The sequence below is a fragment of the Puma concolor genome, chromosome A2 (assembly GCF_028749965.1).
Source record: "Puma concolor isolate L17-30 chromosome A2, mPumCon1.1.hap2, whole genome shotgun sequence".
Classification (NCBI taxonomy): domain Eukaryota; kingdom Metazoa; phylum Chordata; class Mammalia; order Carnivora; family Felidae; genus Puma; species Puma concolor.
In genome coordinates, this window is record NC_141668.1 from 170,987,977 (window position 1) to 171,013,726 (window position 25,750).

Here is a 25,750-nt window from a genome sequence, read left to right on the forward strand (position 1 = left end):
CAGCGCGTGCGGCCTCAACCACTGGCGTTCCCTGAAGGAGAACCCACCGGGCTAGAAACGCCCACAGCAGCTTGACGAGGACATCACCTACCGGCTGAGGCCCACCTCCCGGGCTGAAATACAGCCAGAGCGAGCGCGTTCACGTCGGGAAGCCGAGGCCCAGGGGTCGCGAGCCCTGCCGAAGCCCACACGAGAAGCCCCCAACCGCCTAGAGCTGGTCGTGTTGTGTGACGACAGCCCCAATGCCACGCCTCAGACCCCACGGCCGGGAGGAGGTGGGCCAGCTGGGCCACGGGGGAAGGGCCAGGGGCAGGGACTCAGGAGCAGGAGGAGCCCACCGACCTGCAGGGGCTGGGGCGAGACTTTTGCTTCCGGCGCTGTGTGCATTAGCGCCCATCTGCTTTTCAAGTGTGGACAAGGACTCTCGGGTCTGCGGCACGGGGCTGGGGGTGCTTCTCTGTGGAGAAAAAGGATGCGCTGTCAGCTGAGCCTGGGCTGGCAGGTGAAGGTCAAGAAGAGTGTCCCAGATGTAAGCCACGGGAGGTGCAAAGGGCCGGAGGCAGGGAGAACGGCAGGTAGGTGAGAGCTGGCCCATAGGAGGAAAGGGACCTGCTTGGGTCTGAGCACCGTGGGCGGTCACCAGAAGGTTCTGACAAGGCGACTTGGGTTCGAAAGGCTAGCTGTGGCTAACGGCGAACGTCAGGCTAGCGACGCAGGGATCAAGGAGAGACGGGACGGGCTGCAGCTATGACGTAATCAGTGATTCCACTCCTCTACGGAACGGGGCGAAGACGCCACCCACACCAAACCTGTGCGTGCACGTTCACGGCAGCGTGATCCACAATGGCCAAAGGTGGAAACAAACGTCCACCCTCGGACAAACAGAGAAGCCAGCGTGGCCCTCCACACACGCACATGTCCCTCGGCCGCCAGCAGGAGCGAGGCGCCCACCCCCGCCGCCCCGCAGACGGACCCCAAACACGCGACGCTCAGGGAGGGAACCCGACACGAGAGGCCACACGGGGTGGGAGTCCACCTGTGTGAATGAACCTGTGAACGGGTACGGCTGCATAACTGAACGTATTAAAACCACTAAAGTATGCTCTACGTGGGTGGGCCGTCCGTGACTCGCGTCTCAATTAACACAAAGTAAGGCCCGCATCACACGAGACTTTGCCATTTCTGCCACTCGCGGGGGCACACACGTGAGGCGGGAGGGCCAAAGGTGAGCCAGCAGGAGGGGAGACGGGCTGCACGCCTGTACCGAATCCAGACTTCTAGTCCCTCTCCACCCGCGCGTGCCCCCTTTTACAAAAACAGACCTGAAACAAACACGGGAAAACGTCACCATGAGGAGCCCCGGAATCTGGGCGTTCCAATGTCCCGGAGCAGGGAGGTCTGCTCCGAACGTACCAGCACGCAAGCTCACAAAAGGGAACTACCAGGCCTTGCGGGAAAAAATAAAACGAGACCCCCTCTGCCTACACACCACACCCCTGCAGCGCGAGGGCCCGGGCCTGCGAGAGCAGGTGGCCGGCGCCTTCCCCGCCCGGCGTCCACTCACCACTTTCTCGGCACGGCTGGGCAGCACCACGCTGGCCAGAGGGATGCTGACGGGCAGCTTGCTGGGCTGCACGGTGCTGAGCGGGATGCTGACGGGCAGGCTGGTGATGGCCTCCCCGCTGCTGGCGTAGGCACGCTCCTTCAAACCCTGCAGACACACGGCCACACCCTCCTTGCTCCCGCTGACCGCTAACGCAGGGCCGCGAGCACCACCGGAAGGACACGGGGACCTCCTGCCACAGGAGAAGGCCCCTTGTCCCAGTAAACCCCCCCCCCCCACGGCTCCTCCCGAAATTCAGGGTCCCGCCTCCCCCCAACCTCAGGTCCCCACGCCGTGACCCACACGCTGCCCCTCACACCTGCCGCCTTCCGCTCACGAACGAAACCACCGCCCTGCCCTCCTCCTCGAGCCTGCGGGCAACAGCCTCCCACAGGGGCTCAGCACCGTTTCCAGGCTCACCCCCGGCCCCCCCGAAGCCTGGCGTGGCCCAGGATGCCTGGCTCAGGATGCCTGCCGAGCGCCCCGCACAGCCCACGCCCCGCCCTCACCTTCTCGCTGCCCCTCTCCCCTGTCATCTGTAAGGCCACGGGGGATGAGGGCCGGGGGTCCTGAGGGCTCAGCTTGATGCCGTTGGCGATGCCCGGGCTCTGGTACGGAAGGCCGTTCTCCTTGGCGTGCTCGGCTCTGGAAGAAGACGCGTCTCTGGTTCGTTCTCCGGGGAGCCGCCAGAGCCGGGGTTTTGCACCCAGAGCTGGCATCCCGGGCCCAGCAAACGCCCCGAATCTCTTCTGAACCTCTGCGGTCTCACCCTAAGAACCCCAAGGTGGCCCCAGGGCACCAGAGCAGGGCTGGCGCGTGCCACGCGCAGACTCACCGCGGGTGTAGCTCCCCAGCTGCCGTCTTGCCACCGGCCGCGTGGTCCTGGCTGAGGTGCCGCCTCAGCACCAGCTTGGCCGGGGACAGCCTGGTGTAGTCCGGCAAGGCCAGGCCAGACACCTTCTCGAGCCTTGGCCGGCTGCCGTGGCTGGGGGTGCAGGGCACCACCTCCTGGTCCAGCGGGGAGGCCAGGTACTGGGGGGTGTTCTGCTTGGACGGGGGCCGGCTCAGCGCACCGCAGAGCTCGTAGCTGGCCGCGTGGCCGTTCATGGAGAGTTCCGGGCTGGCGCTGCTGAAGTGCGGCAGGGAGAACCTAGAGCAGTCCAGGTCGAGGTGCAGCCGGCCGGGGTCCGCCTCCGGCTCCCGGCCCAGGGCGCCTTTCCCGCGCAGGTGCGCCGACAGGGTGTCGTCGGGTGGCACGCAGGACTTGAGCTGCAGAAGCTCTTGCTGCCGCTGGCTCTTCTCCAGCTCCACGATGCTGATCTGCAAGGGGAGGGGGGTCAGGCCTGCCGCCGCCACCGGCCTGGGGACCGGCCGGCCGGGCCGCGCCCAGCAAGGCACCCGAGGGACGGGCCCGGGAAGGCGGGAAGGACGCGGGCCGGCTTTGTGGGTGACGGAGAAGCCAGCGCCGCCGGCCACCCCACACGGGTCGAGAGGCTTCGGGGCGTCCAGAGCAGCTCTGCCGACGCGCACTTGTGGGAAAGGGGACGGGACGGCCCCGTCTGTGAAGGAGGCTACGGGTGCTCCGTCCGCGAGGAGCCCTCCCGCCGCGCTCCCTCTCGGTCACTGGGGACACGAGACGCCCCCTCTGAGGCCTCTCTGTTCTTTTCCCGTAAGGAAAGCACCTCGTTCTTTACTACGCGGAAGGGTCAGCGCCCAGCAGCTCCTCCTGCTGGTGTGTCTGTGGAAACAGGGCCTGGCCCGGCCGACAGGGTCGGCAGGCCTCTTCTCTGTGCCACGTGCTGCTGGCTCAGCAGGAGGGGACGCCTGGGCCACAACCCTTCAGAGAGCACAACTGGTCGTGGGGTCACCCGGTCAGCCAGCAGCCGAGGAACGTGAGGACACGTGGGCCCCTCTGCTCCCCCTTCCTTCTCGCCCTGTGTCCCCGCTGACCTGGACGCACACGTCACCGTCCTCAGCGAGCAGCGCAAGCTCTGCGGCGGGGTGCGTGAGCACTGCCCTCCCCGGGGGCCGCTTCGGCACCCACCCCCAGGTGGGTAGGGGCGCCGAGGGAATCCCAGGTTTCTAATGGAACCCGAGCCGCCCCGGGAGCAAGTGGGGCCCCTCGGACGCCAAGCCCGGCGCCCCCCCCCCCCCCCGCGGGCCAAGATGGGGCATCAGGGCCGCCGTCACTGCAGCAACACAACCCATATCCTGTCCTCGGGAGCAGGGTGGTTTTGGGGGGCTGGCGGGGGGCACTTCCCGCGTTCGTGATGCGTCAAAGCCCAGAGGGGCCCCCACCTGCAGCTCCAGGCAGTGCCTCTGCTTCTCGGAGATCTGGCTCCTCAGGGCCTGCTTCTCCTTCAGCAGGTTCTCCAGCGACAGCGTGGACCAGTCCAGTTTCAACTCCTCACACCGAGCCTTGAGCTGCGGGGACGGGGAGGCCGTAGTCGTGAGCCCGCGGGGAGGGCGGGGTGGGCGCAGGTCCGCCCGGCACAGGGCAGACACCGGACAGGTGTCCCTGAGGGCCTGCAGGCCCAGAGAAGGAACCCGCTAAGGGAAGGTGAGGCTGAGAAGGCAGCCCAAGGGGGAGACCGGGGTCCCCTGTAGGAACACCCAAGGGGGACAAGATGAGGGTCCTCGGGACCCAACGGGGAGGCCCCGTGAGAAGTGGCGCTCTGCCCGTCCAGCAACGTGCCCTGGGCCCCGTGGGAGCGAGGTCCCGAGAGACCTGTGCCCTAGCCCTAGGGGCGCATTCGGGAGCCCAGCATGGGTGGCAGAAACGCGAAAGCCTGGGCCACCTACAAAGCCACATCGGTGAAAGCGTCAGGGCCTTTGGCAGAGCCCTGGGCCCCGCTGGCTCCCACGTCCTTTGAGAGCCCAGGAAGGGACCTCAGTGCTCCCAGAATGAGCCGGACTGGAGTCGGGTGAAGGGGGGCCTGGGAAACCCATCCTCGGGAAGGACGTCGGGCCCCACGAGCACCCTGTCATCCTGCCTGTCCAGGGTGCACACAGAATGACCGTTTCTAGGCCAACCCCCCCCCCCGCCCCATGTGCCCCCTCCGCCGCCCCTCTCCCCACCCCGTTGCCCCAGAAGGCCGCCCCCCGCCCACCAGCTGCAGGCTCTGGCTCCTCAGCTCCCTGTTGTCCTCCTGCAGCTGCTCCGTCTGCTCCCTCAGCTGCTGGTTATGGGCCGAGATCTCCTTCTGCGCCTGAATCAGGTCGTTGTAGGTCAGCGCCTTCACCCCCAGCTGTGGACACACGATAGCACGGGTGGGCTTTCATGCGGGGGTGCGCCATGGCGGGCAAGGGGTGGGGCCGGTAAGGAGGGGGCCGGGGGGCGGCCGCCCGGGAAAGGGGCGCGAGCCCTCCCACGTTCCGGAACCCGCCGTCAGAACAGGTGAAAGGTCAAAACCCCAGGAAGGAGAAGATCCTTCCAGATCTCCGCTCCCTGGGCCGTGCCCTGGCCCGCACGCTGCCCACCCAGGGTGGTGATGCGGTCTCGGCACCCCTACCTCATCCAGTTTCTGCTGGAAGAGCCTCTTGATCTCCTCTTTCTGGGCCTGGCAGTGGCCGAACAGCTGCTGTGCGGCCCCCAGCAGCCGGGCGTTCTTCTCCTGCAGGGGCGCAGCACGGTGACGGGAGGCCCCGTGCCCCCACGCCCCTTCCCACGGCGGGACATGCCCCGGCCCAGAAGGCCGACGCCCCTTGGCCCATCGCAGTGGTTGAGAGCATCGCTGCTCGGTGAGGAGCAACGTCCCGCAGCCTCTCCAGACCCTGCAGGGGCAGGTGACTGGGCCTGCGGAGACCGTCACTGCTCCTACGGCGTGGGAACCCCCGCCGGGTTATGCCTCCGGGCCCAGGACAGCCCGGCAGCGTTCGGGACCAGGGGGCAGAACCGCTCCGTGAGGGGGCCCAGGGCAGGGCTCACCTTCTCCTGGTCCAGCAGCTGCTGAAGGCTGGCCTTGTACTGGGCGGTCTTGGTGTAGGCCAAGAACTGCATGTACTGAATCTTGAAGGATTCTAGGGGGAAGCGAGACGACTTCGCTGCAGACGTGACCCCGTGGGGCCCTTCAGACGCCGGTGTGGGAGGGCGTGGCCGCCGTCCCCACAGGCTGCTGGAGGTCACCTCCTGCCATCAGGCCAGGGCCCTCGGTGCCCCCTGGAGCCCCTCGTGGCTGCTGCCACCGCTCCCCGGTGTCATCCTCCCCGCAAGGCCGTGTTACTGAATCTGCCGGTTTTTTGGTAAACACGGGCTACCAATGTTGAACCGAGGCAACCGGCGACGCCCGAAGCACGGAAGGGGTTTCCTTCGCCTGATGTTTAGACGAGCAACAGGTCTACCCGGCCTAACATCGTGAGCGCATGCGTACACGGGGCCTCCCCCCACCCACTGCCGTAGATACGGCCCGGACTGTTCTCTGGCGAGCACCGCGCGGCACCCTGGGCCCCGCCCCCTCGATACCAGAAGCACCGCAGTCCAGACAGCCACAGACGCCCCCCCCAGAAATGGCCCCACATGCCCTGGGGTGGAGCCCCGACCTCAGGCGACCAGGGGGCCGGGCCGACCCAAGGCCCAGGTGCCACCTGGCGGCACTGAGCCTGAGGCCCGGGGCGCCCAGCGTGGGGGCCTGCGGGCCAGGCCGCGGCTCACCTAGCAGCTTCTGCAGTGCGGGCGGGGTGGCTGCCAGCAGCGGCCGGTCGGGGGCGTGCCGCTGCACGCAGGGAGGTAGCTGATAGAAGGGGCTATGAGGTGACCTGTACGCATCTGCGGGGAGAAGCAGATTCACGCGTCAGCGGCAGACTGACGCTCCCGGGGCCCGGCCAGTCCGTTCCACGGAACTGCCAGGTCTTTGTAAAGACACGACCGAACGCGGTCGGCCAAGGACGCTCGCTGGCAGACATGACATCCCGGCAGTTCCGGAAGCAGAGACGCGTCCCCTCGCGACCGAAGAAATCCCAGCTCTTCACCAGAGCCTGGGTCGGCAGGATGCTGGCAAGGCCCGGAGCGGGACCCGCTCCGGGGCGGGGCGCCCGGGCGTAGACAGGCCCGGGGGATGCCCCAGTGCGTCTGCGGCACCGAGCCACTCGGCGCACGAGCCGTCACCGCGGCCTGAGCCCCGAGGTGGAGAGGTGAGGGGGGCTGTGGGCCCGCTCGCGGCCGACTCACCCTGTGGCGAGGGCGCCGCCGTCTGCGACGAGGCCGGGGCGTGCAGGAGGTCCAGTGCAGTTTGGCTCTTCCGGGGCTTGCGCTCGGGGTTGGCAGCGCTCATCTTCTTGGGGCGCCCGCGCTTCCTGCCGGCCATTTTCCGCCCCTTCTTGTTCAGCTTCTTCTTCCGGGCTTTGGAGGGGGACGGCTTTTTGATGGCGGTCGTCCCAGCCTTCTCTTCCTCGGCACCGGAATCCTAGCGGACAGCGGGCGGCGGGACGTCAAGGGGACGCGATGCCCTTGTTGGGGACGCGCGTTCCCGGTAAGTCACGGGAGCCGCCCTCCACGGAGCACGGGGCGGGGGGGGGGGGGGCCCGGGTGCAGGGCGTGCGGTGAGTGCTCACCACGGGGGTGTCCGCGGCCACGGCAGCCTTGCTCTCGGGCACCTTGGTGGGAGTGGTCGTGTTGCTCTTGTTCTCTCGCTGCTGCCGGCGCCGAGCCGCCTCTTGCTCCTCCTGGAAAGCAAGTGGTGGGCGTTTGCGGATGTGTGGGCTCGGCCGGGCCCTCCTGCACGGCTCGTGGTGCGCCACCAGCACAGGCGGGGAAACCGAGGCACAGCGGAGCCCGAGGGTGCAGCCCCCCCTCCCCCCGCCACCCTCTAGGCAGACCGTCGGGACCGTGGGGCAGAGGAGCCGCCCGACCGTCCTTTCCCTCCCGTGGGCGGCGAGCTTTGCCACACTGCCACACCGAGAGAGGCCTGAGCCCGAGGGCAGACGCTGCCGTCGGCCTGGGCTCCCGGCAACACCCGGGCGGGCCGGCAGCTGCAGGGCTGTGGGCACAGGTGCCCGGCTACGGTGGGAAGGACACGGGGCCCCAGGTGGCAGGAGCTGGCCGTCTGACAGGCCTCTCTTGCACACGGACTTGTCTGAGTCTCCAGAAAGAAAGAAAAGCTCTCGGACAGACGTACGGAACAAACGGACAGCGGCCACGAGGCCGCAGCGGGGAGGGCGTGAGCACTGGGAGGAATGCAGGAACCAGGCGGCCGGCGCAGTCAGGACCCAGGCTGGCGCCCCGCTGCGGGGGCGGCCGCTCTGCCCTCGGATGGCGACTCACGCCGGGACAGCACGAGGGCCGCTCGCCGCCCTTCGGCACAAATGCCCGCGTCACCAAAGCCCACTTCAGAGACCCGCTCAACCCGCTGCCGAAACGCGCATGAGAACCGTGGCCCAGCTTCGGCCGTTAAGGACAAGGCGGGTGTGCGCGGGCAGGGCCGTGACCCAGACCCCGTCACACAGACCAGCACCTGCGCGTGTGTGGCCACTTGCAACCCGCACACCCCAACAGGCAGCACACACACGCTGTTCAGGCGAGGGAAGAACACAGACTTACCCTGAGTTTTGGGTTTTTCAGACTAGAAAAATAGTTTTCAAGCTAAAAACACAAAAAGGAAAGGAAAACTCTTATTAGAAGTCAGCCCCGACCCTTTCAGGACGAAAGCAACGTCCCGGAGGCACAGCCAGCGGGCGGTCTCGGGAGGGTGGCACAGAGTCCCCCAGGCGGACGTGTGTGGGGCCCGACCCTGTCACGAGCCCCCCGGGACAAGGCCCGCCCCGCACAAGGGCCCCCCCACCCCGCGCGTGTGGGGCACTCACTATGGTGCGGTCGATGGTGTGCAGGTAGTAGGACACGGGCTTCCCCGTCCAGGACACAGAGCCCTTCAGGGGCGAGAGCTCCACGACGCGCATGATGGTGCCGATGTCTGCGCACACAGGGCTGCGGTGAGGGCCCCTCCTGCGCCCGAGGGGTGAGCGGGGTGTGTGTGCGGGTGGGGGGAGGCTCTGCGCGGTTCTGCGGGGACTCCCTCCCTCCTCACAAGAGACAGGTGGGAGGCCAGGTGAGGTGCTCGCATCAGTCCCACTCCCCCGAGGGGCTCGTCCAAGGAGAATGGCGACAAGCCCCCGTGGGGTTGGAGACCACTTAGAGGGCGACTGAAAAGCAACGTGGCTACAGGAGGCCCCCAGCGGCACACAAGAGGTCATGAGCCCTGGGGCCCATGTGGCTTGGCCCAGGGGCCTGAGGTGCAGCCCATGCTATGCAGGACAGCCACCTCTGTGACAGACCCCTCCCTGAGTTCTCCTGACCTGTCCCGCCTTCGACACCCACCTGGGGCCACTCTGCCCCCAGGGGACACAGGGCAGGTCTGGGGACGTCTGTGGTCATCACAACCAGGGCAGTCCTGGCATGGGGTGGGGGCGGGGGCCGGGCAGGGGAGGAATGCCCCCCAGGGGGCGGTCTGCCCTGACGTGAGCAGTGCCGGGGGACAGACCCTATGCTGACACAGCCAGATGCTGGAAATCACAGATCTTAATACTTCAGCAATCAAGAACTTCTTACCGCTCAAGTTTCTGCTGTTTATTCTGAAGTTCAGAGGCGCAAAGGGCTTCGAGGACACAATTCTGCCGCCTGAAACACAAACCTAGTTACTGCCGTTCGTGGGGAAGCACCTGCACGCACACAAATGAGAGGGAGACAGACGTCAGGGGAGTAAGGGGAAGCCACAGGAGGAGCGGGGACAGCGACCGCGTGCACCGCAGCAGGACGGAGTCCCGTCCGCCTCCTACGAGGAAGAGCAGGACCAGGTGCCGCCTCCCAGCTTAACTCTGTCCCGCCAGCTGCTCTCCTGTGACAACGGTCCAAGGCCCCACGGTGCTGACCTCGGACCCAAAGGTCCCAGCTGGGGGCTCACCCATCTGTGAGGACAGACCGGGCAGGAGTGAGGACGGTGACTTGGCACGCTCCCCTCCCCCCCCCCCCGCCACGGTCTGCGTGCTTGTGGGGTGCGTCCCGCAATCGACAGCCAAGGCAAAGCCCTAGAGCCCCAAAAGCAGCACCGGGCCGCGTCGGCGGGGCAGCCACACGGGCCGCATCATCCCCAGTGTGCGGAGTTCTAAGGAGAGAGGACTCACAGAGGAATCCGCGGGCTCAGGAGGGAGTCCGCGGCGCGTGCGTGACAAACACCGCGAACAAACACACGCGCTCCCAGAAGCCACGCTTCTCCGTATGAGGGAAAAAAGAGCCAGTCGGAGAAGTCGAGGAAAACAATAAGGTCACGTTCAAATTGGAAAAGTCCCGGGGCACCTGGGTGGTCGGTGGGCTGAGCTCCGACTCTTGATTTTTGGCTAAGGTTATGATCTCACGGTTCGTGGGACTGAGCCCCTCGTCAAGCTCCGCGCTGACAGCACAGAGCCTGCTGGGGATTCTCTCTCTGCCCCTCCCCTGCTTGTGCACCCTCCCTCCTCTCTATCAACGAATCAATCAATCGGAAAACTCCCTTTGAGTGCAGTTCGACACACGCACACAGACACGGACGCACACGGGCACAAACACGCCAGCCCGCCATGACCCCCGGCGCCGGGAGCACCCACTGCCCCACCCGGTCCTGAGAACCGGCCCCCTGGGAGCAGGGGGTGATGGGCCCAGCGCCGGGCCAGGGGCGAAGTCAGGGGGCGGACGTGTCGTGCCAGGGCATGAGCCAGAGCTCACAGAGCGCGCGGGGTCGCATCAGAGGTCTCGCAGCCAGGGACTGAACAGAGCCCCGTGGGACGCTGGGAACCCAGGGCGCCTCTGAGAGTGTGGTGCCAAGCGGGATAAACGCCGGGTCCACGGGCGCTCCCGCTAGGAGCCCGGCACCCCGCGCTGCCTACTCGGCAACAGCCGGTGCCGCGAGGGCCCGGGAGGAGGTCACGGCCGGCAGCTGGGACCGCAGGGCTAGGCAGGCAGCCCTCCCACGGGAAAGCACGATGCAGAGACCCGGAGAGCAACGCCACGCGGGACGGCGAGCCCGAGTGCCCGGCAGGCATCCCCGACGAGCAGGGAGGAGATGTGTTGGAGCCAAAGCCCGCGAGGCCCCTGGCCAGGGCAGGGCGGCGGGAAGGCAAGCTCTCGGGCGGGCAGCAGGCGGAGGGGCTCCCCGGTCCGTCCCGGGGCAGGTGCATGGCTCGGTCCCTACCCTGGGACAGCCACCGCTCACTCTTCCAAAATGACCAAGAGACACACGTGTGCACGACCCGTGGCCGTCGGTGCTGAAGACAGCCGGCAACCGCCTGTGTCTACGCAGAGCGACCCTCTCACGAGCTCAAAACCTTCTATCACGAGACACAGGGGACCCAATCCCGTTCCTCTCTAACAACAGGGGTGAAGAGGGCACCCGGGGCCTTCTTACAGCTAGGGACAGGACCCAGGTGGGAGAGGCAGGGAAGGTGCCACTCCCTGGCTGGGAGCACTGAGGTCACATGCAGGCCGTCTAGGAGTCTAGAAAGTTCTTGTAGCTTTAGGAACTGCAGTGACCAGCTAAGAATGAGGGCACTTCCTGGGGCTTCCCGTCCAGGCCCCGGGGGGCCAACAGCGTGAGGACGGCATACACAACCTCACGGTACAGCCACAGCTCACGGCCCACTTCCCCTACCAGGGCACACCCCACCGGGCGCCCGCAGGCCAGTCGTGCTCATGCCCAGAGGACCCAGAGAAGGACGAGCGCCTGAGGTCAGAGCTCTAACGAGGACAGCAGCAGCCCCTGGCCCCCACCCGGAGCCCGGCCGCCGTGCACCCTGGGCGCTTGTGGGGAGGGGAGTCCCGAGCTAGGGTCTGAGCACTTGGCTGCAGACCGGACCCACGAGCGGTGGGCTCCTCTCTCCTGAAACACCGTGCACGACGGCCAAGGACGCGGGGCTCAGCGCGTCACAGGGCTCGGCCCAACTGACTGGACTTTCTCCACGGGGAGAAACAGGTACGACCTCGACTCTTGGGTCAGTGAGGACGGATGAGAAACAGGCAGGAGGCTGCACACCGAGGAGAGCAAACGGCCAGGCGGCATGGCCCCCGTCCACGGAGACAGACAGGAGGACCCGCCGTGGCCCACGGGGTGCCCAGGGCAACCTACAGCACACAAGCGTGCTGGCGTTCCTACCTCCCTCCGGGAGCTCGCCGGGTTCTCTCTCCCACGCTCCGAGTCCGAGCACAAAATGCTGTGTGGCCCACCGGCACTTACAAAGGCCGAGTTGGTATCCAAACAAACTAGCTGACTCCCACCTATTGAGAAGATTCTACACGGGATGTTCTCGTCCGTCTGACATTCCAAGCACACCAGGAAACCCCTGGCACGGCGAAGGGAGAGGAGACACCTAACCTGGGCCACCTGGGGCCTGAGCGGGCCCTGACCCCACTCCCGGGGCCAGAAGCCAAGAGCCGGAGGGAGCCTCCTTCCCTCGTCCCGCAGCCACAGAGGGTGTGCGGGGGGGGCGCGCGGCCCCATGGCACAGGCACCTTGGGCCGCCACTCAGGACGGCCGTTCCCAGGTGCTCCCCCAGAGGAAGCGGCTGGCTGTGCCAGGCCGTGAAGCGGCCATGAGGCTGCCAAGAGGCTGCACCTCGGCACGCGGCCTTGACTCTCAGCTTGCCAAGATTTAGAAAACACACACTCTTCCCCAGGCGGCTCAGGCCGGACACAGTGGAGGGCCTCACACGTCACCAAAGCACCAACACAGCTGCAAACCGAGAAGCCTTCACGGGCACGAGGGAAACACGACCCTAGGCGCACGTCTGGCTTGAGAACACGAGTGTGGGCTCCCAGGCTCCTCCGCTGCTCCCCCCCACAGCCGTGCCGAGCAGCTGTGGCCGCGAGTCAGAGCCTCACACACAGCGAAGGGGCCGTCCCTCCTCCCCACCCCGGGAACGGAAGGCGGAGGCGGCCGGGCGGCGATGGGCCCGGACACAGGGAAAACCCAGGAAGAGCAAAGGGGCCGGTCTGGACGGCCCCGGTGCCCTCACCACCCCCAGGTTAGGGCCAGCAGATAAAATAGGGACGCCAGTCAAATCTGAGTTTCAGGCACGGACCGAGCGATCCTGCAGCAGAAGCGGGGACATCCTTGTACAGAGAAGTCATTCGGTGTCTACGCGAAACGGGAATGTAACCGCACGGCCTGGGGCCCGCTCGTCAGTCTGGCCGCCCACCCGGGTCCCATCAGCGGAAGCCCGCTCCCGAGGCTGATGGACACGGGCAAGGGCTCCCAGGCCCACGACCGGTGCCAGATCCACAGACAGACCGGGCGCGGGGCGACGCAGGGCAGGGTTACGGGGAGCGCGTTACCTTCCTTCATGTTCGCAAACCGCTCCTTCAGCTGGTGATCCACCTCAGGACCAAAGGCAAAGTTATTCACAAATATAACACTGCAAAATAATATTCCAGTTGAGTACAACGAAGGCTCCATCCGCGCACGCGCACAGCACTCCGGGGCATACCATGCCACGGCCTCCTCCGCCAGCGCCCCAGCCTGGGGGGGAAAGGGGGTGCGACCGGGGCCCGCGGGCCAGGACGCTGAGCCCGGCTTGCTGCTGGCTCGACAACCAGGCGGCCCGCTTCCCTGGAGGAAAGGGGGACACCTGCTCGCCGGGAGGAGGCCCCTGGGGCCGAAACAGGACCGCAGAGATGTCCCCCGGGGACAGAGACGTGAGGACACCGAGGCAGCAGGAGAGGACCCGTGGGACCGGAAGCGAAGTCGTCCCCAGGGAGGGTGTGGCTCGTCCCTTCTCCGTTCTCCCTCGTGCCTGGCCCGGACACGCCGCCCCACGCCCGCCCAGGCCCGGCTCTCGCCCACAAGAGGAACTCTGACGGCCGCGCTCTGCGAGCAGCACACCGCTGGCTCATCTGAGCCCACGAGTAACCCGGCTCTGTGCGCGGTCGTGTGGCTCCTGTCTCCCCACCTAAGGGCCTCCAGGTAAAAACTACGCCACAGCGAGAACTGGGCACAGCCGTCAGAACTGTGGACAGGGAGTTTACCTCCTCACCAGAACGTGACGGAAGACAGAGAGAGGGCCGATGGCCGTCCCCTCGCTGCTCCATTTAAGTCTTGATAGTTTAAAATTAAAAAGCCTGGAAACCTGGGGCGCCTGTGTGGCTCAGTCGGTTTAGCGTCTGACTTTGGCTCAGGTCATGATCTCACAGTTCACGAGCCCCGCGTCGGGCTCTGTGCTGACAGCTCTGTCCCCCTCTCTCTGCCCCTCCCCTGCTTACACTCTCCCGAAAAATAAATATTAAAAAAAAAAAAAAAAATCCTGGAAACCGTCACTGCACTCAGTAACAGAATGGTCCTGGGGAGCCTGAGCAGGGCGAGAACAGACAGCGCACCCAACAGGCATTAGAGACGCAGAAGCGCCCAGTGTGCTCCCCCCACAGCGCCGCATGGAAGGAGGGCGGGTGGGACTTTAGGCCGGGGCACAGGCGTCCCTGGGGGCTGAGAGACCGAGCCCCGACGAGAGAGCTGGATGCGATAAGCCCTGACCGAAGAAGGGTGCTCTGAAGGCAGCCACCCTCTCATGTCTCGGAAGCCACCAGAAGCTCACTGAGGCCAGGCAAAGCAGGGGCGGACGCCCTAACGATAAGGGGGCTGCTGGGGAGGGGGCCCAGAAGCAGAGCGCCTGGGGCACGTCAGGTGATGCTCTCCGGGCCCAAGGCCCGTCCTGCTCTCCCACAGGACCAGGGGCGGCGAGGCCCAGGGGGGCGGTGTGCTCGCCATGAGCTCTCACATCGCCAGCGCAACCGGAGACCGGACCCCTGGGCCTGGATGCTGCTAGCCAGCTCTCGGTGAGGATGGGGCTTCCTCTCCACTGGAGAGCCCTCACATCCCTACCGATGGGGACGCTCATGGGGTCAGCACAAGGGGCTCAGGAAAAGAGGGAAGACCGGGCTGGCAGGGAGACCAGGGCGGACCCAGCACAGATGGGGGACCTGTCACAGGAGCGCCACAAAGGGACACACTCTGCAAAGAGCCGCCCCCCCATCCCCCCCCCCCCCCCCCCCAGCCTTCTACCTGCCCCCAGGCTCAGACGCTGGGGAACACAGGGCGGCAGGCGGTAAGCCTGCAGGAAAGGCAGAGAGAGGCCACGCTGCCAGGTCCCCCAGACAGTGGCTGCTGCGGGCAAGGCTGACTTGTGTCCGGGGAGACCCACACGCTGGAGGCCAGAGAAGGGGCCGCAGACCCGTGTCGGGCCCAGGGCAGGCCCGTGGGCAACGCCGCAGCGTCCCAGCCGGCCGCCCTCAGGGGTCAGGGGTGCGGACAGCCAGCCCCAGCCCCACGGCTGGCCGGGGGGCGGGGGATGGGCAGTGGGAGCCGGGGCCCGGCCACCTCCCCACCCCCACCCGCCCCCCTCTGCTGTAGGCGAGGGGCCGGGAGAGAAAGACAGCTCGTGCCCCGTGGCCACGGACCCACCCTCCCCCGGGGCACCTGCCCGGGCCGGACCCTACCTTGTGTTGGCAATCCGCTCTCTCCACTCCTCCGAGAGGAAGTCGCCTCTTTCCAGCTGGAAGGAAGAGAAGAGGAGGGAGGCTGGGGGGGCCTCCCTGGGCGTCGCGCCCCGCCCGCCCTGCCCTCGGAGAGAGGATGAGATGAGCGCGGTCGCTAAAGTGGGGAGGACGTGAGACGGGGGAGGGGACGGCGGCTCCTGGGGCGACGCGACCACCCACGGTCGGTCACCGCACAGCGGCCCGGAGCAGGGACGGGGCACACACGGGACAACAAGACGGTGGGCCGGAGGCTCCAGCTACACCAGAGGACACGCCGCGGGACCGTGAGGCACGGCCGCTTCTGTTCCCACCCGCTGGCTAGGCACTCAGGAAGCGCCCCGGGGCACAGGTCTCCGCCAGGTGACAGCGGCCAGGTGACAGCGTCCGCACGGCTTGCTCTCTGCAACACACAAACACCCCCCGGGGCGTCCATCTGACCCCAGGCTTGCGCCGGCTTGTCCGCCTGCAAGGGCCCCGAGGCACCTTCCCTCCAGCTCTCCCTGCGCGGCAGACAGACATGGCGACTCCGGGCCCAAGTCCGCCCGGGAGCACCCGGTTCGTGACAACCCACGCGGCCACAGCCGTGGCGTTCCACAAGCCAAGAAGCCTAACTGTATCACTCTTTGAAAAGACAGTCATCACGGCTCCTCGGTGCCCGCCGGACAATGGAAAACACACATCTATCTACACAAGATCCCGTGCACGCGTGACCTCGGCAGCGTGAGTGATTCAGAAGAGCCAAACCGTGGAAACCACCCAAAATGTCCACCAGCGTGTCCCCCACACACAGGAAGGTCCCCCGGACGCCAGCAGGAGCCAGGCGCCCGCCCCCGCCGCCCCGGGGACGGACCCCGAACACGCGACGCTCAGGGAGGGAACCAGACACGAGAGGCCCCGCGGGGTCTGAATCCGCCTGGGTGAAATGTCCGGAACAGGCCCATCCACGGACAGGACGGGGCTCCTGGAAGCCGAGGGTCGGGGGTGACTGCCCTCACCTGCACCCCCACACATGCGGTGAGGTGACCCGGAACCCCCACCCTTCTCGTGAAGACAGCGGCCCAACGGGGCACCGGCCCTGCAGGCTCTCACAAAGGGACGGAAGAGAGACCCGAGCAGAGAAGGTCCTGCGTGCTGCTGCCCCAGGGCATGAGGCCGTGAGCCAGGGCCCGAGCCAGGCCCGTCTTCCGGTGCACACGCGAGGAGACCGCCTAGGGCAGCATGCGGAGGATGTGCTGTGACAGCGCATGGCGTGGGGGACGGGGAGAAGGGGCGGCCACCCTCACGCGCTCTGGCACCTTGGGGGGGCTGCCCACACCCCAGTCGTCCTGTCTCTGAACCCCCTCCCACCTGTGGAACTTTCAGGATCTGCACTCCCAAGAAGAGCCCTGAGGGCCTCAGGAGTGGCTCAAGTCCAAAGTGCTTACTGTCCTGTGCAAGACAGAGCCCACACGGGCCTGACACCTCCCGCCCCCGAGGCCGGCTCGCGAGGCCGGCCCTCAGGGGCGTCTGGACCCGGACTCCGGGGCTCCCACCACCCTCGCCGGCGGGGGGGGCTCGTGTCCCAGAGCTGTCTGTGCAGACACGAGGTTGGCGCCGAGGACCTGCTCCCCTCCTGGGGTCTGGGGTCTCCGCCCGAGCCCGGCAGACGGGCCTGCTGACCGACCCCCGGTGAGAACCTGGGCGCTGGGTCTCTACGCCCCCTGGAGACCACACCTCACGTGTCGGTTTGGGGGAATTAAGCACATCCTGAGGAACACGGTGGGAGAGGATTCTGGAAGCTTGGCCTGGTGTCCCCACCCCTGCCCCACACGCCTTTGCCCGGAGGTCATCTTGCTTCCTATCCTTTCTCTGTATAAACCACAGCCTTGGGGCTTCGGGACCACCGTCTACTGAGCCCTGGGGGTCCTCCCGTAACACCCCCACCCTCGAGGGCCCTCCTGGCACATCCCTGCCCGTAGGGTGGGGTTCTGGGAACGGACAGGGGTGCCGCAGGTGTCTCTTGCCGTGGCCAGGTCCCTGACCTCGGAGGCTAGCTCACCGTCCACAGCAGCACTGTGGAGCTTCGGCCTCACGTTCCAAGCAAGGAAACAGCCGGTGTCCAGGCTCTGCCCACCCAGCCCCTGCAGGCCTTCTCCGGGCACAGGCAGGCTGCGATCATCCAAGGGCAGTGACGGGCACAGTGACCAGCTGAGCCGGCCATGCCGCTGGGCCCAGCGCTCCGGAGTTAACAGAGCTCAGAAGGATGTGCGTGGCCTTCCCGTGAGCCCCTGCCCAGGGGACCCCGAGACCTCCTTCTACAGAGAAACGGGGAGACGCGTGAGAGGGCCCCGGCACGCACAGGTGCAGAGGGTTTCAGTCCCCATGACCACCTTTCCCCGCCCTTCCCAGAAACCACTGATCCGCCTGTGGCCCCCGCAGCCCCACCCCACCCAGGCTGCTGGTTCCCCCTGGAGGAACACGTCTCCGGTGAGGGGACAAGAGCTTGCTTCCAAGAACGGAGAGACCCAGCTTGCCCCCACCCAAGGTCAGGTGGCCCTGCATTCTCCATCACTCTATGTTCGCTAACCTGCAGCCCACCTGCCCAGGGGCAGCCCAACCCACAGACGGACACAGCGTAGCTCGGCAGGACGGCCAGATCCTTTCCCTCAGCAGCACCGGGTCGCCAGCAGCTCGACCCAGACCAAGACCGGAGGGGAGGTGAGCCCAGCGCGGGGCTCCGGCTGACCCGGCCAAGGAGGAAGCTGCAGGCACCACGGCGCCCAGCCACCCCAAGGGCCACACGGCATTGCCCGCCGGCAGCACTGGGCCGTCCTGACGCGGACAGGCCCGGAGGGGCGGCCGGCGCCCAGAGGGAGGCCCCCACACACTTCCTAGAGAGGCACACCTTCCCACGAGGGCACAGGCCGGTCCATAAAGACTCTGGCACCTTCCCCACGTGGCACTTCCACGAGGCCACAGGCACCCCAGGTACCGGACTCTCAACGCACGACACCTGCTGTGCGCCAGGCCCACCGCCAGGTGCCCACAGCAGGCGGGTCTCACCGTGAACTGTGTGATGGGGGCCCCGGGGGCTGGACAGAGCACCTCCCAGGCGGCAGGGACGGAGGGGGTGCCCTGAGGTCAGACAGACGCGCAGACAGCAGCCAAGCAGAAGGGTGGGGGGGGAGCGGCTCTGACAGGAGGGGTGCGTGGGGGGTCAGGGGGGCCCGGCGGCTGGCAGCTGCTGGGCTGCAGGACGGGGGTGGGTGGGGGTGGGGGTGCCGAGGCTGGCAGGGTGAGCCCTGGCTGGGCGGCGCCTCTGTGGTGGCGGGAGGGGGACCGAGGCGGCCGCCCAGGGAGCCTTGGCCCGGAGAAGCACACTGGGCTATTTTTAGACTCCCGTTGGCTTTGTTTCCTCTTCAGTCCGTAAGTAACGGGAGCGGGGCTCCGTCCGCCAACCAGGACGCCCGGTCAAAGCCACAGAAAGCTGGCAGGCCGGCCTCGCCAGACCCAGGACACAAGTTCCCGCCAGATCTGGGCGCTCACGGTCGGCACAAATCCACCACACCCTGCTGGAGCCGGGCCGCGTGGAGCCGGCAACAGAACGCCAGGGGCACGGCCAGCTGCTCGTCCACACACCACTCCGAGGCCGTGCCCCAGTGTCCTTCCAGCCAAATTCCACTCCCAGCGCCTTCGCTGGGGCCCCGACAGGGCCGACGAGTGCGGGAGGAACGAGAGCCCCTCCTGCGTGCCAACCACTGCGCCACAAGGCTCTGACGCACCACCGACTCTGGATGGGGACGGGGGGAAGGGAAGAGGGGAGGTGGGGGGAGCAGAGGCCCGCCCGGGGCGCGCAGCGCCCCCAGCCTCACCCCTGTCTCTTACTCCAGCCGTGAGGAACACGCCAGAGGCTCAAACCAGGCTCTGGACAAAGTGCCGGAGGCCGTGCGCGGATCAACACCAGCCGTTTCTGGGAAATCTCGGAACCTTTACGCTGTGGGCTGTGGGCTGCAGCTGCCTGACCCCGTCACCAGAAACAGGAAGCGTTTGACAACTTGAAAACCCAGGGCACCTGGTAGGTCAGTCAATGAGCGTCCGACTCTCGGTTTTGGCTCAGGTCACGATCCCAGGGTCGTGGGACGGAGCCCCGTGTCAGGCTGAGCGCGGAGCCTCCTTAAGATGCTCTCTCCCTCTGTCCCTCTCCCCTGTTCGCGTTCTGAGCTAAAATTTTAAGAAACGAAAATGAAATGAAACAATTTAGGAAGTCACAGCTTCAGGAAAACGATAAGCCATTTGGGAACACAGCCAGCGTTAACAGCAGATACGGGGACCGTGCGGGAAGAAGTTCCCTGGAAACAAACCCACTGGACCCCCTGCGCACTCAGCCCGGATAGCAAACACCAGGGGACCTCAGACACAGGGGCACAGGAGGAAGGCTGGACTGCTCGCCTTTCACGGAGGGGAGAAAACTCCGGAAGAAATCCCACCAGGAGACAGGACGGGCAAGTCCTGGCCCAAAGGGAGCAGAAGGGCACCTCCCCACCGCGAGGCCGGCCGCACCCTGACACCAGAACCAAAGATGTTCCGCAGGAAGGAAAACGGGTCGGTGTCTCTCAAGGACACGGGAGCGCCCCGGAAATCCGACACAGCGTGTGGAAACGACCGCGCGCCACGACCGAGTGGGATCCACCCTGGCGGGAGGGCTGGCTCCGCTCGCCACATCAACGGGCCAAAGAAAGAGCACAGGCTCACGCCAGACGCACAGAGGGCCTCCATGATGAAGCCTCTCGACAAAATAAGGCGGACGAGAACCGCGTCAGCTTGATAAAGGGCACCCACGGGACACCTGCAAACGCACGTCGTCTCCACGGTGAGGAACCCGAAGCTTTCCCGATGCCCTCAGGACCAGGGCAAGGGGGCCGCTCTCTCTTCGTGACAGCGTCCTGCACACGTCTGCCGCCATGCTGGCGTGCACAGCAAGACAGACGTACGGGACGCAGATCGAGAAGGAAGGCGTAAAACCGCCTGTGTTCACAGATGACAGGATCAAAAGAATCCAGAGAACAAACCAACAAACAAACCTGGAACTAACCAGCCGTTACGGCAACAGTCACGGAGTAAGGGTATTGCTGCCCCCGAACAAACCACACACAAAGGTCAGCTGCCTTCCTATCAACGCGCAACGAACAAATGGAACTGGAGGCTAAAAAGACCTTCACGTGAGCACCCAGACAGACAGACTCAGGCATAACCTTAACGGAACGTGTAGGACGCCTACACGAGGCTCAGTACAAGACCCTGGTGAACGACCTCAACGAAGAAGTCAACAGACGGACGGAGAGTCCCCGTGTGAGGGCAGGAAATACCAGCAAGATGTTGCTTCCTCCCGACCCAACGGGCAGATGCACACGCTCCCCCCCCGCCCCGAGCCAGCGTGCTCTGTGATGGGCGACCCCAGACGGACTCTCGGGTTTATCTGGACAAGGCAAAGACAAGCATCACGTCAGAGGACGGCCGGGCGCTGCGGGAGCGCAGACGCACTCCAGAGCCACGGGAACGCGGCCGGCACGGGCTGGTGAGGGAGACGGACAGCGGGACAGGACAGACGGCCAGAAACACTCAACTGGCGTGCGACACGCCTCACGGGCAGAGCACCGGGGCGAGGGCAGACTGCAAGGACGGGGCCTGCGTGCCCGGAAAGGATCCGGGAGCCGACCTCACACCTCACAGCTCTACACGTCAAGCACAGAACACGGAACTCCCCAGAACGCCCGGAAAATACCGAGGGGCAGGGGTGGGTGACCTTGGTTTGGGGAGTGCCTTTCCCACGCTGCAGCAGAGGCACGAGCGTGAAAGCAGCAGCTGTCAGGCGGTGCTAAGGGAGAGGGAGCCTCCCCGCCTCCAGCCCCCCCCACGCCCCAGCCTGTCATCTCGTGACCAATCCTCATTCCCTAACACAAGCAGCTCAAAGCCCACGCCCCACGACGGCCCGCTTGGGGCCGGTGACTACGGAGAGGGAAAGAAGTGAACACGGAACGGAGGGGCAACGGGGCCCCCGCCGCAGAGCCAAGTGGACCTCAGCGATCGGGGCCTCAACCTCTGGGTATGTGCTAGGCGATGACCTGGGATGAGAGAAGAGTCAAAGACGCGGCTTAGACACACTCCGTCTGTGCCGTCCCCGCGGCAGCCCAGTACGGGGAGACTACAGGGCAGCGGTGTGTCCGCGGCAAGACAGAGAGTGAGGGACGGGGTCACGGGCCCAGACACACATTTCGAGGTGTGATGCAGGTGCCCGGGCGGAGGCAGATGGAGGCCAGGGGCCTCGAACCCTGGCCAAGGAGCCTGCTGGGCATCGACAGGCGGGGCCGAGCAACGGAGGCCGAGGGGCGGCAGCCGGGAGAGCCGGGGGCGTGTGCGGCCCCAAAGCCGAGCCTCGCCAGGCGGGACTCACGGGCGGGGTCACGTACTGCCACGAAGGCAAGGAGAAGGTGCCCCAGAGCGGGCCAGCAGGTGAGGGAAGAGGCCGTCCCACCCACACCCCACAGCCCAGCCTCGCACCGCTGCTGGCGCAGACACGTGCGGAACACCAAGGAGGGCTCCCCGAGAGCCCGCGGGGGCCTGGAGACACACGCACGACGAACTCCGTTCAGCGGCCGGGGGAGAGGACAGCCGTCCCCGTTCTCGGACGGCAGGCGCAGGGGCCGCAGCCACCGGGCGGCCCAGAGAGAGGGTGGAAGAGACCGGAGAGGGAGGCGGCACGCCGGTGACGACTCGCGCGCCCCACGCAGGGCCGGGACAGGCAGGGAGGGCGTCCCGTCCCGGGAGGGGAGAAGAACGGCGGGTCAAGGGGGAGGAAGAGGCACGGAAATGGAGCTGGGTCGGTAGCCGCAGGGGCATGGAGCGATGGCACTCACTGTGTATTCTGCATGCTTTTTTCCATACCATTTCATCCACTTCCTGAACTCTCGGTCCATGGTCTGCAAGGGAACGACCACACAGCCGTCAGCGGCTCCCCGCGGCCCCTTCCTACCCCCACGAGGCAAGCAGAGGGCCGCCCGTGGACCGGGCCTCAACACGACCCCTTTGACAAGCAGCCCCAGGACAGCCCGGGGCCTGCAGGGTCCACGGGTCCGGACCACACACTCTAAAGGGGTTTCCGAAGACAGAGGCGCTGCCCCAACCCCACTGGCCCCTCCCCGGGCAGCCACCTCTGGAGGGCACGGGCCGCCCTGTGGGGAGCACACGGAGACCCGCCTTGTTCTGTCCTCTCTCTGTGCCCCGCAGGTCATGGCCAACAGGAGCCAGACCCTGCACCGTACTCCAGGGTCACTCACCTCCGCGTACTTGGCTGGGATGTCAGCTTTCTCCACGCCGTAGTGATGTTTGCAGTTGGTGGCCGCGGCCACCTGGAGCACGACCTGGCCCACTCCTTCAGAGACAAACACAGAGAGAGAGACAGAGAGGGGGAGGGGGAGGGGGAGAGAGAAGGAGGGAGGAAGAGAAAGAGGGAGGGAAAAAGAGGGAGGAGGAGGAGGAGGAAGAGAAAGAGAGGGAAAGAAAGAGAGGAAGAGAGAGAGAGGAAGAGGGAGGGAGGGGGGAGAGAGAGGGAGGAAGGGAGGGAGAGGGAGGGAGGGGGAGAGAGAGGGAGACAGGGGGGAAGGGAGAGGTGCTGTCACAGACGCGGCCCCTGGGTCAGAGGCGCGACCTACCCCTGGTGCTGCCCGTGGGGGTCAACAGGCAGAGGCCACAGGCTCTCCCAGGTCCCTGAGGACATTCTAGGGACACAGACCCTGAGCTGAGCCCCCACCCGCGGACGGGACGGCTGTCTCACTCACACTGCCTCACACACACAGGCCACCGCACGGCCCCCGCGTCAGGACGCTGTTCTCCTGAGACCTAAGTGATCCGCGAGACACGGCTCCACGAGACGCGGGAGCACCCCGAAGGCTCCGGCCACCCGAGCCCACCCCCGTCGGCGCCACAGCGTGGCGGGGGTGGGCTCTGACGCAGGGCTGCAGGGAGCAGGCCCCGCGCACCAGAGACAGGCTCTCCGGACCGTGCGTCCTGACAAATGGGCCGCACGCACGCAGGCCCAGCCGTCCAGGTCTCAAGAGGCCACAGGGGCTTGCCGCGAGGGGCTGCGGGCAGCAGGGGGTGGTGACCGAGCCACCCGCTCTGCCTCCGGGGGCCAGGGAGGCGGCGTGCTGCCCGCACAGGCTGCCCGCACTCACCGCTGCCCAGGTCCACAAACAGGTCGTCCTCGGTCATCTTGATCTCGTCGATCATCTGCGCGACCAGGTCAAAGGAGGTCTCCCCGTACACCTCCGGGGAGAAGGGCTCGTAGTTGTTGAGCTTCTCGGGGTCCGTCACCGAGTGGTTATACACCTGCTGCAGGATGTGCCGCAGGAGCCCGTTGGACGGCCGGGTGTTCAGTTTCATGGGCTGAGTGGTCCCCTTCCACTAGGGCGTCAAAGGGAGCACGTCACAAGTGACGGTCCTCCCGGCACCGCGGACTCCGCCCGAGCCGGCTAAAGGCTCACACGTATGTGCCGTCCTGGGCGCCACACCCCTCAGGAGACGGCAGAGGCCGCTAGCTGTGCGGGCCCCGCAGCCCTGGCCTCAGAGCTCTCTGCCCTTACCCGGGAGCCTGGCTGGGCAGAGAAGTGGGCCGGGAGCCACAAAAAGGCTAGCGCCTTGTGGGCCCTTCTTAGGGCCCCATGGCCGGGACCTCTGCCTCAGGGACAGGAGCTGGGCCCGAAGGGGCAGTGGGTCCTCTGACCCCTCACAGCCCACCCCCTTCCGACGCACAGCAGCTGCCCTACAGCCACCTGCAGCCAGGACTGGGGCACAGAGCATCCCCGAGGACCTTCCCACCTAGAGCCACAGGGCGGCCTGGAGCCAGGCCACCACTGTGCGGGGGACTGGAGACCGCACGGCCCGGCCCAAACCTCAGGCCCCGCCTCCTGCCCAGGACAAAACTGAGGCAGTGGGGTGGGAGTGCCACACAGCTGACCCCAGAAGAACCTCTGAGCCCCAGTCCCTTTGCACAGGAGGCCCGAGGCCTGACCATACTCGACTGACTCAGCATCCCCCTCCCCCATCACTGCTACTAACGGGGATGACTGCCCTGTCCCAGGCCCCGGTGCCACAGGGCCTGTCACCCCACCACAGCCTCCCCACAGCAAGGCTCCTGCCGGAGAGCCCCCACCCAGACCAAGAGCCCACACTGTCTGGACAGCAGAACGTCCTTGGAAACAGGAGTGACGCGCTCTTTGGAACTGCTTCCGCAGCCTGGCCTGGCCCGGCTGTCTCTGTTCTTTGCCAGGCGAGGCCTCCTAAGGCCCCAGCATGGTGGGTCAGGAAAGCGAGGACAGAGCCTCAGGCCTCTCCCCAGTCAGAATGTCCCAGGAGGGCGGGGAGATGCTCACAACACTGCTGGCCGAGGGGCAGGAGAAGCCCCGGGAAGCTCCTCAGCGTGTCCGCCTGTCACAGTCTGCGGAGACGGGGCACCAGCGGGAAGGTACGCGTGCGCGCGAGCCTGGGGATGACCGCTGGGCACACAGGGCCCGAGGACGCACCCCACCACCGACAGCAGCTCCCCAGACCCAAACCACATTCGTGCGCCCCTGCAGACGCCTCTCAAGGAAGCCCACACTCCAGGTGGCCTGCAGGCTCTGGGAGGCGTGTGGTTAAAACCACCCGGGGAGCGTGAGGGCAGCCGGGTCTGGCAGCCCAGCACAGGCCCCAGGCAAGGAGCCGAGCGTGGGGGGGAGGGCAGAGGCCACCTACCAGCTGGTGGATGCTGTCGATGGCGCGGTTGTACTTATCACAGAGCCTCTGCATGCTCTCGAAGCTGGAAGGCAAGGGAAAGGCTCCGGTCACGGAGGAGCTCGGAACGAGCGTGGGGGCCCAGCCGGCCTCTCGGGAGGGACAGCCCAAGGCCAGGCAGAGCCAGCCTGCCCCCCGGTGGGCAGGCGGAGGACTCGGGCCCCCAGGAGAACCGCGCGTGGGCGACGAGGCCGAGCCAACAGTCTGGGGCTGAGACAGTCTTGGGCCACGTGCCGCGTGCTTGGGGCGGCCTGCGGAAGCCGAGGCTCCCGGGTCAAACCCAAGGTCAACGGCGCGCCCAGGAGGTGTTAGGTGAGGAGGTGAGGAGCCCTGCACAGACTTCACGTCGCGCTGTGGGCAGGACCCGGGCCGGCCGTCACTGCCCCCGGGGCCGGACAGCAGTCCCATCTGACCTGCCAGCAGGACCCACTGCCCCGCAGGGCTGTGCACCAGCCCCACACGGTCTTCCTTCCCTGGCCGGAAACAGCCCCTGCCTCAGCCCTAACTTGATGGGTTTGGGGACCACCCGGCGGCAGCAAGGGCCCCCTGATTCTCCTGGGCACCGCCCAACACCGGCCTCTGCAGAAAGTTTCCAGCGCTTTCCAAGACATAGGTAGCACATGTTAGATACCTAAGGACAACCGGGCTGGGAGTCTGTCGGTGAGACTAGACTCTCCCAAACCCCACCATTTTTACTTCAAGTATGACTTTCAGTGAAATCCTCTAACCCAGGAGCCGCCCCCACCCCCCACCCAGGGCTGACTCTGCCTCCAGGGGACACTGCGTGACATCTGCGGATGCTCCGGGGCACTTCCGGCAACGACAGGGTGGGGCCAGGGACGCTGCTCAGCCTGTGA

The 25,750-nt window shown here is 66.4% G+C and overlaps 1 protein-coding gene across 6 annotated transcripts in view; it reads right to left on the minus strand.

The window, feature by feature from the left end:
• Positions 1 to 25,750, minus strand: part of DOT1L (DOT1 like histone lysine methyltransferase) — a 63,982-nt gene that overhangs the window by 10,934 nt on the left and 27,298 nt on the right. For 3 of the 6 annotated variants that reach the window (XM_086699605.1, XM_086699604.1, XM_086699606.1), the window contains exons 4-23: positions 24,855 to 24,918; positions 23,297 to 23,525; positions 22,400 to 22,494; positions 21,980 to 22,042; positions 15,048 to 15,103; positions 12,894 to 12,973; positions 9,144 to 9,212; positions 8,402 to 8,508; positions 8,139 to 8,180; positions 7,154 to 7,264; positions 6,771 to 7,005; positions 6,255 to 6,368; positions 5,532 to 5,623; positions 5,116 to 5,217; positions 4,714 to 4,851; positions 3,902 to 4,027; positions 2,439 to 2,923; positions 2,113 to 2,248; positions 1,565 to 1,711; positions 343 to 457 (exon numbers count right to left, since the gene is read on the minus strand). In XM_086699605.1, coding sequence (XP_086555731.1) covers positions 343 to 457; positions 1,565 to 1,711; positions 2,113 to 2,248; positions 2,439 to 2,923; positions 3,902 to 4,027; positions 4,714 to 4,851; positions 5,116 to 5,217; positions 5,532 to 5,623; positions 6,255 to 6,368; positions 6,771 to 7,005; positions 7,154 to 7,264; positions 8,139 to 8,180; positions 8,402 to 8,508; positions 9,144 to 9,212; positions 12,894 to 12,973; positions 15,048 to 15,103; positions 21,980 to 22,042; positions 22,400 to 22,494; positions 23,297 to 23,525; positions 24,855 to 24,918 — 2,606 coding nt within the window. Of the gene's footprint in view, positions 1 to 342; positions 458 to 1,564; positions 1,712 to 2,112; positions 2,249 to 2,438; positions 2,924 to 3,901; positions 4,028 to 4,713; positions 4,852 to 5,115; positions 5,218 to 5,531; positions 5,624 to 6,254; positions 6,369 to 6,770; positions 7,006 to 7,153; positions 7,265 to 8,138; positions 8,181 to 8,401; positions 8,509 to 9,143; positions 9,213 to 12,893; positions 12,974 to 15,047; positions 15,104 to 21,979; positions 22,043 to 22,399; positions 22,496 to 23,296; positions 23,526 to 24,854; positions 24,919 to 25,750 lie in introns of those variants that run through there. The other 3 variants (XM_086699607.1, XM_086699608.1, XM_086699609.1) reach the window with 3 other exon arrangements.